We start from the raw sequence: 16717 nt of genomic DNA on the forward strand, positions 1-16717 counted from the left end.
GGATTGTACCTGCAGAAACTAAGGGTCTCAGCTCATGATGTTTTAGCTACATGCAAATGGGACCCTGAATATGGACAAGGTGCCGGTAGTTACCTATAAAACCCTACAATGGCTTGGTACTTGAAGGATCACCTTTTTTTCAAAAGTGTGTACCTGTCCAACTAGTTCAAAGGGAATAGGCATGTTGCACTTCCTGTCAGCCAAAGAATGTTGGTTGGTAGGAACCAGAAGGCAAGCTTGCTCTACCGTGGCCCCTGCTCTATAGACCATCCTCCTTTCAGAATGGCCCCAAACCTGTCAGGTCCATCATTGTAGTCCGGTATCCTGTCATTGTCCTGGGGTGGAGGAGCTTGGCATGTTTGGGATTTTTCTGCTTTTACTGTACACTTGGGCATTAAGGAGGGGTACTATCTTTGGAGATGGGAAGGATTCCTTCCCAGCTGGTTTTTGCCAGGTTCCAAGGTCTTCGTGCCCTGAGTGCAATCTGTTATCTGCCTAGCACCTCAGCATTCTCAAAATATCTTCTTGGCATCACATTGGCTGCTGGTGGACTGGTCATGAGGGTTGTGATTGGGAAATCAAAAGAATTGCTTTTGCTTTGCCCGGGACCTTTAGATTCCGCTTGACTTTACTGCAGCCAGTTTCTCTCAGTAAAAGTTCGTTTGATTCAATTCAATGGATTCAAGAGTCTTGCTTTCCTGAGGGGGCCGACTGGACCAGGCCTGACAGCCTTTTAATCATACAGATTTCATGTACATGGGTTTCTTGAATGCCATGAAGGATGTTTCTACAAAGCATACTTCTGGTCACCAGTCTCCATATATTTATGGATGACTGAGTGTGTTGAATGTGCCAAAGGCCCTACATCCTGACTCTGTTGCTAACAGGCCAAATATCTAGCTCTTGTGTATGTCGAATTGAATGTTTTAAATGTTTTCTTTACTGGCTTTACTGTTTTTATTGTTTTAAAATGCTTTTAATTACATTTAAATGTATTTAAATACATTTAAATACAATTAAATTTTTAATGGTAATATATTTTCTGAACTGTAGACCACCCGGAGTTATTGACTGAGATGGGTGACCATATAAATTGAACAAACAAATAATAAACATCCCTAAAATGGAATATATGTCTCTTCAATGTCTCTTGGCTTCCTTGTTCTTCATTTGTGTACCCCATGTACATATGATAGCTATAAAGCATATCCTGACTAAACAGGATAATGAAGTTTCATATATTAATTTTAATCTTGGATTTAAGTATAAATAGCTTTTTGAGCTGCCCACGGAATGTGGGTTTTCTACAAAAAGCTCATTTATTTTCCCACCAAGTGGATAAGTCTGTTTAGCTTCTGGGACACAGCTGTGAATGAATGGGTTGCACTGGTTACCTCAGACCTTTTGTTAAAATCATATTAAGCCAAAAAAGGGCATCCTACTGTATCGTATCTGCCAACAACGTGTCTTTTCTAAACAGTCCCCATAAATCTTGATGAGCACCAACATTATTAAGAGCATCTGTGATCTGAGATGGTGAGGGCCAAGAGGAACAATTGTGCCAGAACTTTTTCTCCTCAGTGCCATCATTTCCCATTTGATTTGGCCCTGAAATAGACAGGTGTCTTTTCCCAAGTACTTCAGCACCAGATCATCCCCACAAGAGTGCAATAAATTAATGCACAATGAAATTAGATTTAAATTATTAATGGCACATTTTTTTGAATGCCCAGGAGAACCTTGTTGGCTGTTATTATCTAATTCTTTCCCCCACTTCCCCTTCCTCTCTTTCCTCTCTTCCACTTCTCCCCACAGGATGGTCCTGAAGCTGGACAGACTGTGAAGGTGAGTGCTTATTTTATTATGCAGAGTACCAATTAATAAGAAGCAATTATATGAACGAATAAAACCAGTCAGCTGCAGCACAATGCTGTGTTGCTGTTTTATCCTTGAAGCCAGAAGATCCCACAGTCTTTAGTATCTGTAAATATATTGATTGAAATGGGATGGTACAATATGCTTACATCTCACCTCTTTTCCTAACTGTTGTCATTTAATGCTACCTCTTGGCCACTACTGTAGTTCCATGAAATCCTTCTGTCTTGTATAGTTGTCTTCTAAAGGTGTGAAAGGGGTGCTGCATCCTGCATTTCAGGTAAGATTTTAAGAGCATATAAAAACGCCTCCCTTATACCACAAAGGGTATAAAGGGTAGGCTTAGCTTGTTGTTGTTGTTGTTCAATTAAAACTGTAGGAGACATTGATTAGGACATACAGAAAAGCCATACAATTAGCATGAAAGCATTTTGATCCCAATAATTTATTTTCGCTAAGAACTGAACAAATACCACTGTACATTTCAGGGGTGGGTTCTACTTACGTTTACCATCAGTTCACAATGGGAATGCACATGCACACTCCCTTCACTTCATGCGCACCTTGCTTCTATGCAAGCGCAGAAGCTTCTGATGACAACATCTGGAGCAGTGGGCGGGGCTTCCCACCGGTTTTACTACCGGTTCTTGCGAACCAGTCCGAACCAGGGGCAACCCACCACTGGTACATTTTGCACACAAAAATGCAATTCTAAGTATTTTCTACATTTTAATATTATAAATGTTTGTGGGAATGAGGTTTTCTCAGGGAGAAAGTTCATTTGTTGCTGCTAAAGTTCAATAATTGGGATGCCATTGACTGAAAATTGCTTAGAGACTTCCATTTGATGTGGTTCTTAATTTTTCTCCATCCCTGGATTTCTCCATGGTCCTGCACTCCATTGTGGCAAGCTAGATGCTTTCAGAGAATAAAGTCACCTTCCGTTTTATCTATGGAGATTCTCGGTCATCCAGGTCATGGTTGTCCCAAAGGTGCTTTTTCAAGAGGCAACCAGACTTTCTTTATTTTTCCTGGAAGACGTTTTGCTTCTCATCCAAGAAACTTCTTCAGTTCTGACTGAATTGTCAGGAGTAGAAGGATTTATGTTCCTTGTAGTCACCTGATAGATGAGGCACATGAAGAATTTGAGGACCCAGGCTTTAAATTATGGGAGGTGTCAACCCATCTTGGTTTACCATCCCTAATTCCACATATGGGGTTTTGAGAAGTTAAAACTTCATGCCTTTGTAAGATGGCAAGTCACTTTGCTTAATCAGCCATTCTCCTTTCTAGAGATTACAATTAAATACTTTTTAGGTTTCTACATGCTGATAGCTCCTAGTCAAGTAACTGAAGAAATTTGGGACAAGGTAACTTTAACTAAGCTACTAATAGGAGATCTAAGGGGAATCTGCCCCATCATCCAGTCAAAGCTGAAGAAGCTTCTTGGATGAGAAGCGAAACATCTTCAAAGAAAAACCAGAAAGTCCAGTTGCCTCTTGAAAAAAGGACCCATTTTCCTTTTCTTAATTATCATCCAGCAGAGAATGCTTCTGAAAATAGTACTTCTAGGTTGCCTAATTATATTAATCTTTCTTCACTTTGTAAAATTCTCTCTTTAAAAATGACTTCTGCTTTGTTACATAGATTATGACCTCTTGTGAGGTCAGTTTCAAGTGATGTCCTTGAGGTCTAATAGATTGAGAAAGATACTTTTATCTACAGTATCTCTTGTTCCGTCTTCCTCATAACAAACTATTTCTACAATTTCTGAGCAAGCTGGACTTTGATTTAATTCATAAACAGAGGCCTACTCAGATCAAACATCTTTGTCTTCTGATTGACTGGTTACCAAATGTTTTGCATCTGAATTTATGAGTTACTTCCCTTAAAAGGATTAAGACTGAAATGAGTGAAAAAGAGAAAAAAAAACTGTGATAGTCATTCTGTCTGGGTAAAGCACCCATTTTTGATTATACTCCTTGACTTGAAATCGTATCAATTACTATTTAAATTACAATTTATGTTTATAGTGTTTCCTGATTACTTATTTGTAATCTATGACTATCATTAAGTGTTGTACCTTATGATTCTTGATGAACGTATCTTTTATTTTATGTACACTGAGAGCATATGCACCAAGACAAATTTCTTGTGTATCCAATCACACTTGGCCAATAAAAAATTCTATTCTATTCTATTGACTTCTGCATCTATCTACATAACCTATCTATCAGCAATTAATTTGGTTAGTTGGTATAATCAGGCAGTGGGGAAATTCATATTGAATATGACCGACCAGGATTTCTTATCTGAATTTGTCCCCCATGCTTCTGTTCTTAGCTCCCACACCAGCCCCATTCCATTTCCTCTGCTAAGATTCATCATTGATTTGATAGAATATAATCAATCAACAGATGAATTATAAGCTTTTCCAACTGCCTTCCTCAGCACAGAATCAAGAAATTGTACTTTTTGAGAGACAGCAGGAGGGAATAATGACGAAATGCCTGTGGAGAAAAATAGTCCCCTCTTCTATATACCAGAGAAGGCCGGGAGTGGCTGTTTCCTCCACATGGAAGAAGGAACTGCTGCTACACTATCATCATCTTCTTTTAATGACCCCATAATCCCTTGCGGGGTGGAGTCTGGGCAACTGAGTGGAGCTAGCAAAGTGTTTACTGGCCAGATGTCCTTCCTGTCTCCAATGTGGAGTTTTGTTCAGCAGATATATTCTCATTGTGCCCGGAGAGAGAAATATCTGTCTCTACCTAGGATCGAACTGACAGCCTCCTGACTGTGAGGTGAGAGCTCCACCTCTAGGCCACCTCACCATTCCTAACTGCTGCTACACCATGCTCAGATGTAATTCCCCGATGCAGTCCTCTATCCAAGGTGGCCATTTCAATCAAGGTAGCCCCAGTGCTTATGATCGTTCAGCCCACTAAAGATCTGAGATTGGAAGGATGGAGTCTCTGCTCCATCACTGGATTAGATGTGGTGAGGAGAATTATGGGAGCTGGGCTTGTACACTGCTGCTGACCTGTGCTATGGCTGCCTCTGCTCTGTTTCTTCGTTCTTGTCCTGGGTGCTTTGTAAAACAGCGTGCTTGTGTCAATCCTATCAGGTGGACCAAATTAAGAAACCTATGCCATATCGGTCAAAACTCCTTTTATTGGAACAACTACAATAACAAAATCTTGCAAGACTGAATGAGCAGCCCTGTTGTGGCTCACCAGCAGCCAGTGGATCTGGCAGCCGATTCGGACAGTGAGGAGGTTGGGGAGGAACATGGGCCAGTCCTGGAGTCTGGGGAAAGCTCTGTTGAGGGTTCTATGTCTGAGGCAGAGAGGAGGCCAGGGCCGTATGCCAGTTATCAGCTGCCTTTGGAGTCAGAAATCAGTGAGACAGACAAACAGCTGGAGCCTGTTCAGCTAAAGAACAAGGGTCGACTTGGGAGTAAGGCCACAGGTGGATGACGAATGGTCCCTCCCAGAGGGAATAAAAGAGGAGCAAAAGGGGAGTGGAGTTTCCAAGAAAAATTAGTTCATTACTGCATTCTTGTCAAGTATTGCTGTGTCTGAAAAATATCGGCCTGGCCACTCTCTAAGCCTGATAAAGGTTGGTAATTGTGAACTATCTTGAAAGACTGTGGGAGAGGAAAGACTTTGCAGGAGAGGAATTCACTGTAAATTAAATAAAAGGGTTTTATCGGGACGAGGACTCGGCTTCGGACTGCTGGGAAAGTCTAGGTCAGAACAAGCCCCACTTTTTTCACTTTATCTTCATGTAAGCTAGGGAGGGGCTTGTCTGAGACATTTTGTCAAGTTACTTTTTCTGATCTCAGCTCAAGTCCCTCTTATCTGATTGTTGCCATGGTAGCTATTCTTCCTTCTGTCCTTCAAGGCCATCCCCTCTACCCTCTACAGTCCAATGCACTGGAGGTACCATGGCATTATCTTGACTATTATATAATAGTGATGATGTAAGGATAGGTAGTCTTGTTACTGAACGTTTAGTTGCTACCTCTATGTTTGGCACAATCACATACATTTCCAGGAACATTGGAGTTATGTCTGTCTTTCTGCTGTTTGGGTATTTTCGGTTTCTTTTTCTGATCGTTTCTCAGTTAAGGCCCTGTGGACATGGTGGCCATTCCACTGACACAGCAATGATGTAATTTTGATCCTGGCATTATGTGAGTATAAGATTTCTCAGCTGAAGTCCTTGTTAGGGTTGATTCACATAATCTTAACAATTGACAATAGCAAATGGAAGCAATTCTCTTCTTTTCTACTTCGTACATTGACCTTATTTGTGATCTCTTTCTTTCTTTCTTTCTTTCTTTTTTTTTTTTTGCCTCAGAATAGCTCACAAGGCTGAAGGAAGGAGAAAGAAATAGAAAACTAAAAAAGCACTTAGCACATCTCAAGTGAATTGCTGGGTCAAAGATTCAGAAATCTTACTGGAGAAAAAAAAAACCAGAAGAGATTTTTTTTTTTTTAATTTCATGGCCCATTTCCAGCTCTTTAATTCATCTTCATTTTGCTTCTCCCTATCCAATGTCACTTCTTGGACACTTTTGGTCTCACGGTGCCTGCTGCCATGTTCCCATGATATCTGCTCTGGCAGAAAGGCAGGATATAAATCATCAACTTTCCACCGTGAATCCCTTTTCTAAAGCAGGAATCTCTAATTTTTTTTAAGAGACAGTCACATTTGAAGTGTTGAGATTACAGGTAGTCCTCAGTTTACTACAGCAACTCGGGCCATAATTGTCATTGCTAACAATGTAGTCATAAAGTGTGCGTGACTGCACCACTTGGTTGTGCCAGTTGCATCATTAAGCAAGGACCTCCACTTCCGATTTCCTGCTGGCTTCCCCACTGACTTTACCTGTTGTTGGAACTAGAAGTGATGACAGCTGGAACTCCAAGGACTGGTTAAAACTACCATTTGTTCAGCCCTATCATCAGTTTGAACAGTTGCTGAATGAGTGTCTGTTAAATGAGGATCACCTATATGTAATGTTCAGTGACAGAACACCTATTTATTAGAAGGAAAGTGATGAGGGTGCTCTTTCCTCTAACTATCCAAGATAGTTTTCTACCACCAATTTCCCTTTATCCTTCTGTTAAATAGGTGGTTACACTTCTTAATGAATCCGAGGGCTATCAACAGCCACCACTGTATTATCTTTTAAGGATTTATGTTGGGTGGAATTCACTTACCTTCCCCACCGGTTTGCAAATGTGCATGCACCGTGTCATCCTTGCATGTGGAAAGCCTTCTGTGCATGCACATGCACAGAGGCTTAAATGATCGCAAAAAAGTGATGTCATGACGTCTGCATGGGTGGGCGGAGCCTCCCGCAGCCGCCGCTACCAGTTCGCTCAAGCCAGATAGAACTGGCTGAATTTCACCCCTGATTTATGTGTAAAGAAATTACTGAATATTGCAGCATGTTGGCTTTTCTTTCTTTTTTTTAGTAAGAAATCTTAACAGGAATAAATCAGGAGAGACAGAAAGCTTGCTGGGTCTCCAGGGAAGGTATTGGTAGACATTTAGGCTAGACTGAAGGCCACAGATAAGACCCTATTTATAGAACTTACTATAAGTAAACTTTCCCCAACATAGTGTTCCCCCTTTCCAGTACATTTGACTTTCCTTAATGGCACCATGCTGGGGCAGGCAGCAGTAGGTCTATATATGCATGCATTTTCAAGTAACTACTTGGATGGGGGGAAAAAAGAATAGATCTCTCCCCCAGCTGTGTTCCATAAATACAAATTCTTACTGCTTCTTCTCCAATAATTTTTTTCACCTTACTCCATCATTTTGAGACAAAGTGCAAACTGCCAGGGCTATGTACAGTTATGACTTCCTGCTGGCTTCCTGCTGCCCTCCACCCCACCCCACATAAACACTTTATATCAATAATGTGGAAGCAGTTATGATGTGTGTGCTGACTTCCTGCTGGCTCCCCCACATCATAACTGCTTCCACATTGTTGATATGGTGAAATGCTCTTTAATGGGTGATATAAAGTGTTTATGTCCTAGCTTCAAGCGCTTCCATAAGATAATAGCAAAAGAAGAGAATATTTGTAGCTCGGGGTTGAAATATGGAATCTTTGGTCTCCATGAGCTTGATTATTTTTCTTTCAGAGGTTTCACTACCCAGCTAGGTAATACCAGTGGTGGGATTCCAATAATTTAACAACTGGATCTCTGCCCTAATGATTTCTTCCAACAACCAGTTTGCCAAATTGCTCAGAAAGTTAACAACCAGTTCTCCCGAAATGGTGCGAACTGGCTGAATCCCACCACTGGGTAATACCATCAGTGCTAGGAAGGGAGTGGGGTTTGCTGTCTGTTTATATAGAAGTGGTTTGTCCTGTCAGGGTTGATGGGAATGGTCTTGGTGATTTCTTGATTAGGCTGTTGTTTACTATTTGATTGTCTGAGTTGGTAGTTCGATGATTGGGGTATTGTTTATGACTTGGTTGCTGGTTTAGCATTAAACAAGAACAGCCCCACCAAAACTGACAGGGCAAACCACTTGTATATAAAGAGCAAAGCCCATCCCCTTCTAACACTGATGAAAACAAAATTATCAATCGCAGAGAGCACCAAGGACCCACAGATTCTGTGCAAATTCTGATCCCATATCCTTATTATTGTTGTTAGGCACAGGTAAAAGTCTGTAGAGATTCTCAGTCATCCAGGTCATGGTTGTCCCAAAGGTGCTTTTTCAGGAGGCAACTGGATTTTCTTGTTTTTTCTTTGAAGACGTTTCACTTATAATCCAAGAAGCTTCTTCATCTCGGACAGGATAGTGGGGAATGGAAGGATTTATATTCCTTGCAGACAGCTGGTCATTTTCATCCTTTTAGAGGGTAGTTGGAGGTTCATCTGTGTCCTCAGTGTCACCTGAGTAGTGCTCCTGGTTCCTGTAGTCTGCATTTTTTTTCCCTTTGGAAATCCTTTCCTATTCCCACACCATTCAAAGGGTGTTCATCCCAATATTATATGGCTAAAAGTCTGTAGAGATCCTCGGTTATCCAGGTCATGGTTGTCCCAAAAGTGCTTTTTCAAGAGGCAACTGGACTTTCTTGTTTTTCTTTGAAGACATTTTGCTTCTCATCCAAGAAGCTTCTTCAGCTCTGACAGGATAGTGGGGAATGGAAGGATTTATATTCCTTGCAGGCACAGCTGGTCATTTGCATCCTTTTAGGCACAGGTAGTGTGGAAATTCTATATAATAGATTCCAGAGTGACATTATTTGCCAGTATGTGTACAAATCAGTTCCAGTGGTCTTAGAACAGTACCTGCCATCTGTAAAGAGACCATATGATCTCCTGGGCTGAGATGCGCTTCTTTAGGCAATGGCAAATTGCTTAAGCATCAGTCTCAAATTGTCTCAATGGGAGGACTGAAGGTCTACGGTCATGAACTTATCACTCCTTGTGACTGACCTAAACTGATTTAAGTGCACATCTGGAAGGGATGACCTCTAGGATCACCTGCAAATGTGTTTGTGGGCCAAGTGTTACTGCTTTCTCAGAGTGCTCCCCTGATTAGTCATCAGCAAGCATATATCTTGCTTTTAAGATTAAAGTGAGAATTGATTTTCTATTGTGCAAGAAGCAAAGGCCATGAGATGTATGTGCAGCTGGTGAATGGTAAAACAATGTAGACGTGTTCGGCTTCCCATCCCATTCGTTTAATAAATGCAATGCAGTGACTGTGACCCACTGAAGTTATTACAAACTCTTGGATTTTTAGAAATTACATGCTTGAAAATGTAATTTTAGATATTACATCTCTCTCTCTTTTTTTTTTTTCTTCTTGTATTTGGTCACTTTTTTTTTTTTTTTTGCAAAACCGAGAGCACCGTAATTTGTGGTAATTTATTGCCCTTGTGTAGATGATACAATGCTAAGTGGGTGTTTTAATAACATCACTTGCATGTCCAGTGCATTTCTGATTCAATTACTATAATCCCATGCCATAATAGGATGATAAGGCTGGTGGAGTGGTTGCTGTGTTGGGGCTGATTTATTGAAACTACCTATCAGATACCTATCCATATGGATGAAAGTCACATCTGAAATGTAATTCAGAAATGTGCTTTTTTCCCCATCAAACGTTTTACTTGGAGGGAGGAGGGGTGTGAGGGGAGGAATGTTTAATGCACAGAAGCATGGCACGTGTGGACCCTTGAAAGAAAAACACATATTTGGATAGATACATTCCTTAAATTAGATGTTGCTGTAAAAGTCAGGGGTCTTTCCATACATTTGGAGCAATCGGAGGGAACTTCAGAAAGGGAGCGATCGATTCAGCAAAATTAATTCCTTCCCCTCGTACCCATCATTTTGGTTCCGCTTTTTCATTTTCATTTTTATTTTTTTTTGAAGCTCTTCAGTCACTGGGAAACAAATGGAGAGTATGAGCGTAATGGGATTGGTGGTGGAAAACACAACATTCCTCCCCCGCCCTCTACTGTCTCATCTCTTCTCCACATTATTCTGCAGCATCTCTCAATTTACTGATCCGGCTTTTCAGAGGATACAGGGGCATTCAGGACTAATAAGTTCTGGCAGTTCTTTCTTCCAGTAAAAGCTTTCATTGGGTTAGGGGGCTTCCATTGACAGAAAGGGGACTCTGGATTCCAGTCAATCCTTGAGTGACAGGTGGTCAGAAGTCAGAGCTGGAAAGACCAAGCCTGAAAGCATACATTCGTGCCTGGGTCTTGATAGTGGTTCCAGTTATTTGTTCTTAGATTTTGGGATACTTTGCCTTTTTTTTCCTTTTTTTTTCTTTTGGTTACATGCAATCTTGATTATCTCCATAATTCGGCCCTCTGAACTTCTGTATGAATTTTATCCATTTTCACCCTGAGGCATTTTCACATTAATAACTGCAATGATGTGTTAAATTTAAATTTACCGGCAGAGAAATAAAGGGAGACTAGTATAGCTATTTCGAGCTGTATCTATATTCACAGCTTGAAATAGCTATACTAGTCTCCCTTTATTTCTTTGTCGGTAAATTTAAATTTAACACAAAATAAGTTTGTCGTGGAAGCGATTGCCTGCGAAGGCTCCTGGATTGGGGCTGAAAGGCGAAAGCGGAAGCAGTATCCTCCATCCCAGGTTTGGGTAGACCAGGCTAGACTTAGATGGTCTCTCCAGAAAAACACTTACCGTATTTTTTGGAGTATAAGATGCACCTTTTTCCCCCCTAAAAGGGGGTGAAAATTTAGGCGCTTCTTATACACCAAATGTAGCCCCGCTCACCCACTGGCCCCCACCCTTTGGCCTCTGCTTCCCAGCAGTTACCTCCTTGCAGCAAACAGCAAGAAACTTCCTTTCAGCTTCAGCACAGCCTAATTAGCACAAATTGATTGGATCGGCCTCCCGACTCTCAGCTGTTTTGCTCTCAGCTGTTTAGCGCAGGCCTCTGCTGCTTGCTGCAAAAAGGTAAATTGCTGGAGCAGATTTTTTTTTCCCTTGTGCTAATCAAGCTATGCTGAAAACGAAAATGAAAGTAAAGCAGGCTGTTTGCTGCAACGAGGCAAAATTGCTCAGAGACAGAAGCAGAGGGAGATTTCTTCTTCTTCTTTTCCTCACCAAAAAAGGTAGGTGTGTCTTAATACTCCGGTGCGTTTTATACTCCGAAAAATACGATAATTGCAGTGATGACTTTTGAAACGGTTCTTCAGCGGATTGATCTGGCTAGCCAAATTTCCATAGATAATACACCTGAGGAGCCTGTGAGATGATGTTTGGAGGATGGGTGCAATTCTGGGATTTTGGCAAATATGAAGAATAGGAATATTGCTCTGGAGACTCATCAAGAAGAAAAGTCAGATATTTCCTTTTTCTAAATCAAGTCTAAGTTGGGCGTAGCACAGACCTTCAGCTGAATGTTTAGAAAACTTCAAGCTGGCCTGAAAGGTGGAGTTGGTATTCATCTGTGCTTAAATGTAAGTATTTCTGTAAATGTGATCTGAACCCTGGTTCGTTTGAGTCTTGGATTATATGAAAAAGGTTACAGGCAAACCTTGACATATAGGTATGTATGTGGAGTTTAAAGACCAAATAATATTACTCCAACTAACGATGTGGACCTGCTATTATTATTATGCAGGATAAGTAGTCCTCATTTACCAATAAAGGAGAATATTTTAGGGTTGAACTACGAGGTCCTTGGTGCTCTCTGAGCTTGATTGTTTTCTTGCAAACATTTCATTATTCACACTAGGCATTGGTAATCTCAAACACTGATTTTACCTAGTTTGGGTAATGAAATGGTTGCAAAAAAAAAAAGACAACCAAGCTCAGAGAGCACCAAGGACCCCTCAGCCCTTGTTTAGCAACTGCTTAGTTGCTAGTTTAGTTCCATTTAGCGACTGTTCACAGTTGTGATCGTGATAAAAACATAACTTCACAACCATATTGATGGTTTTCACAGGTCTGTAAAGCAAAGGAAAGCTGAAGTGAAAGCGTAGAGCGTGTTGCCCTTAGCAACCATTTTGCTTAAGGACCAAGTTGCAGGTCCCAATTGTGGTTGCTAAATGAGGACTACCTGTAGTTCATTTCAACAATGAACAGGAAGATCCTGTGGCATTTATTCTGCCCGAGTGACATTGGGGCTACGCATTTGTTTTCTGGACTCACTTGATGATATTTATGAGGCTTTAATAGTTCTGTTTGCACTGATATAAGCAAACTGACACTGCTGAAGCCATGCTCTCTGATCCACAAGCAAAAGCAATGAGATTTGCGAGTAAGGCTGGACAGCACTTCAGAAATAATTCATAAAGGGTGCTTTGGAGTGTACAAGAGGATGAAGGTAACATCTGCCTGCCACTCTGAAGCAAGCAGCCTTGTCTTTTCCCAGCATCATTAAGCTGTCTTTGAAGTTGCCATGTGATCTTGGGGAAAGTAATGGCCACTTTACAGAGTCGTGAACAGATGCTGTGGTATATTTGAACTTCTGCATGCTGCAGAACCTTTTTGGAATGGAATCCGAAGTACTTCAAGGATCTGTTGGTGAGTTCCTTAGACAGGGCCAGTGGTGGAATTCAATTTTTTTTACTACCGGTTCTGTGGGCTTGGTGGGCGTGGTGTGACTTGGTGGGCGTGGCTTGGTGGGTGTGGCAGGGGAAAGTTACTGCAAAATCCCCATTTCCCACCCCGCTCCAGGGGAAGGATACTGCAAAATCCCCATTCCCTCCCCACTCCAGGGGAAGGATATTGCAAAATCTCCATTCCCAACCCACTCTGTGGCCAGCCAGAGGTGGCATTTGCCAGTTCTCCGAACTACTCAAAATTTCCATTACCGGTTCTCCAGAACCTGTCAGAACCTGCTGAATAGCACCCCTGGGCCCAGGGCTTCTTCAATGGAATTGGAGATTTTTGGAATTACATTTTCTTGACATGTAGATGTGCATGTTCTAGTACTTGTTTGCATTTTTAAAGTGTTTTTTTTTCTTTTTTTTGCTTACAGAAGTGCTTATGGGTATTTTGTTTCTCCTTGTCAGAAATGATGTTCTCTTACTGTAATGACAGTATATTGTCTTTATTATTTGACTTTGTAGTTTATATAGTTTACATTTCACTTTTGGAAAGTAAGCATGGCATAAGTTGGAGTGGCTCAACACGAATACACTACCAGAGAAATGTAAGCATGTTCTTAGATGATTAGGGGGTTGGAGGCTAAAATGTATGAAGAACGGTTACAGGAATTGGGTATGACTATGGTTGAGGGGGGACACAACATGATAGCATCGTTCTAATATTTGAGGAGCTCCTACAAAGATGAGGGGGTGAATCTATTTTCCAGAGCAACAAAACACAAGGTAAGAAACAATGGTTGGAAACTAACCAAGGAGAGAAGCAACCTAGAATTAGGGAGAAATGTCCTAACAGTGAAAGCAATTAACCAATGGAATAGCTTGCCTTCAGAAGTTGTGGTTGCTTCATCACTGAAGACTTTCAAAAAGAATCTAGCCAACCATTTGTCTGAAATGGTATAGGGTCTCCTTCCCGAGCAGGGGGTTGGACTAGAAGACCAGGTCCCTTCCAACAATAATATTCTATATTCTATATTCTGTATTCTGTAAAAAGCATGGCAAACTGACTGTTGTCTATGCGTTGTCTATGCATAGCTCATTGGCCAAAGCTTTCTCTTCAATCCCTTTGCTTCTTTTTAGCCTTTAGCCTAATCTTTTAGCCTTTTCTTCAGACCCAAAATTGTGCTGTGTGATTGATGTGTTTTCCTGAATTGTAAAGAATCTGGGGTGATGTGTTTAGTATAGTACCTATTAGGTAACATGTTCTGTTAAATATTCTTAAGAGCAGAGATTCCCTTTTCATTCCCTTTTCATCCTTTTGTATGTTTTTCCCCCACAGTGATGCTTCTTTAATGGCAAACTGAACCAGTATACTTGACTGGAATTTTGTATCAATCATAACATGTCATAAAATATCTCTACAGAGTCCATTTTAACTTACAGCTTAAACATTTCTCACATTCTTTCCTCTCCTTTTTCCAGTGGTGAGATTCAACCAGTTCTCACCACTTCGGGAGAACCAATTGTTAACTTTCTGAGCAGTTTGGCAAACTGGTTGTTGGAAGAAATCATTAGGGCAGAGAACCGGTTGTTAAATTACTTGAATCCCATCACTGCCTTTTTCCTTTTGTTCATGAGGACTAGGAGTTGCAATGTTCAAACGTAATCCCATCATAGCACGCTTCAGTTGTATCAGAAGCATTAGTGTCATTAACCAGAATGCTACAGTATATAAATGCAGCTGGGTTTCCAATGAATTTATAAACTCCAACTTTTGACTAATAAGGCATGAAAAACAACATTCTGGTTTTCTAAATGAGCAACAAGGCTGCAGCTAAGGGGAAAAAAAAATAAAATATAAAAAATTTATGTAAAAGATTTAATCCCTGCAGTACTAGAGACAGTCTGACTATTCTCTTGATTCAAACATAAACACTTAAAAAGAATGAAAATGGTTCAGCAGCCAGATCAGAACATTTCCTGCTAGGGTTGAAAAGTTACAAGGTAAAAGGGAAGAAACTGCTATTAGTAGTATCATTAATGCTAATGACCAAAATTAGGATATAATCTTCTCATTTCTAATGGCAAAGATTAAAATATAATCTTTGTCATTATCATTTATTGGGAACACAAGACAGTTTCAGTGACACCTGCAACAAACTATGATGCTGCCAAATTAGTAACATATGTATGCTAATATCATACAGATAGTGCGGTTGTATTTTTATCATCTGCTTCTCTACAGATCTCTGCAGGCCCATGCTCTGATCTTGACCGTCATTAAACAATGAAGGGCAAAGGCCTTGCACATGGGCTATTTTGTGATTCTTCAGCATAGCAAACTCCTTGACCCCTGCATGTCTCCAAACCTTATAAATGGGCAGCAGGAATTCTATTCCGGATTTCTGCCTGCTAATGGTGGTTTCTGGCAGTGATGGCATGCTGCTGGTTTAACAACCGGTTTGGTGAGCGAGCGCTTTGCGTGTGTGTGTGTCTAATGCGCTTGCGCGCAGCGCTGAAAATGGAGTATTTAGAAGCTCAGCTGCTTACCTTCCAAGTCAGCAATGGTAAGTAGAACGGGGGTGGGGGATCACCTGTGCCGCGCGATTGAGATGAGCTACAAAGCAGGAAATAAAGGACAGGATAGAGCGGGGGTGGGTGGGTGGGGCCAATTGATTGTTGGAGCTACCGGTTCGTCTGAATTGGTTAAACCGGCTGAATACCACCTCTGGTTTCTGGGCTATGAAAAGTTGCTTGCTTTCCACAATCCTTGGTATTTCTTAAGAACTGCAACAGATCCTGGCAAGATGTCTTCTGCTGCATGAACCTGGCCTTTGCAACAGGAGGTTGCACAATGATTTAATTAATATATCCCTGATTGCAATGGTAGCATAACAAAAGGAGACCAGGGCTGCATGATATTGTCATTTTCAGAGGCTGTTAAACCAGAGAGCCTTTGACTGAGATTTTAATCCGATCAGAAGAACTGGGGAGGACTTTGTTATGTGCTGTCAGAGAAAGGCGAAGCAGTCTCTGAATGTTTCGATCATTGTGAGTTTCATGAAAGAAAGATTCATGAAAGAAAGTTTCATGAAAGAAAGATTCTCAGCAGTGGAAAGAAACAACTGGTTTTTTTTTTTCCCTCCTTTCCTTGCTCAAAAAAAGTATCTTCCTTATCAAGACAAGGTAGATTTCATGAAGAAAAGCCATCCTTATGTAAACAGCAATAACACAAGGAGAAAGAAAGTCCTTTAAGTGATAAACTCCGACCGGAACTTTCATGCTCACATCAAAAGTGATGTGAATGGAAGTTTCAGAAACTTCTCCAATCATTGCAGCTCCCCCGCTTCTTCCATTTGGAAAGAGCAGGTAGTTTTCTCACTGTCCCTAACCCTTGGTATTAGGAGCAATATCCCCCCCCCAAAAAAAAACAGCTTTTTTTTTTATGGCTGCAGGAGACAAAGCAAAATGAAGAGCATTCAGTGATTGATGAACATGACACTCTTTGATCTGTGAATACCAAGAGCTGTGAGGCACTGATAAATGGAAATGATGGACTGGATAATGAGGTCTGTTTTAGAAATATCAGAAGCGAATGCTCCCCTGAAGGGAAAGGGGGAGCAGGCATCCTTCCTATAATTCTCAGTGAATTATGACAGGGTTGGAGAGGGGTCATTTTTTTTTTTTTTTTTGGAATCTGCACTAAGGAATGTCATGACACTTCAGACGTGCCAAGTAATTACAGGTCCCCATATT

The 16717-nt window shown here is 40.9% G+C and overlaps 1 protein-coding gene across 3 annotated transcripts in view; it reads left to right on the forward strand.

Annotated features, from left to right (window-relative positions):
- The window catches only part of FHIT (fragile histidine triad diadenosine triphosphatase), a 1529913-nt gene that overhangs the window by 1221294 nt on the left and 291902 nt on the right, over positions 1-16717 (forward strand). For 2 of the 3 annotated variants that reach the window (XM_060684216.2, XM_087883751.1), the window contains 2 exons: positions 1816-1845; positions 2111-2155. In XM_060684216.2, the coding sequence (XP_060540199.2) occupies positions 1816-1845; positions 2111-2155 (75 nt within the window). The remainder of the gene's footprint in view (positions 1-1815; positions 1846-2110; positions 2156-16717) is intronic. The other variant, XM_087883753.1, reaches the window with a different exon arrangement.

This window comes from Pantherophis guttatus, chromosome 2 (assembly GCF_059756535.1).
Source record: "Pantherophis guttatus breed Tessera chromosome 2, ASM5975653v1, whole genome shotgun sequence".
Lineage (NCBI taxonomy): Eukaryota > Metazoa > Chordata > Lepidosauria > Squamata > Colubridae > Pantherophis > Pantherophis guttatus.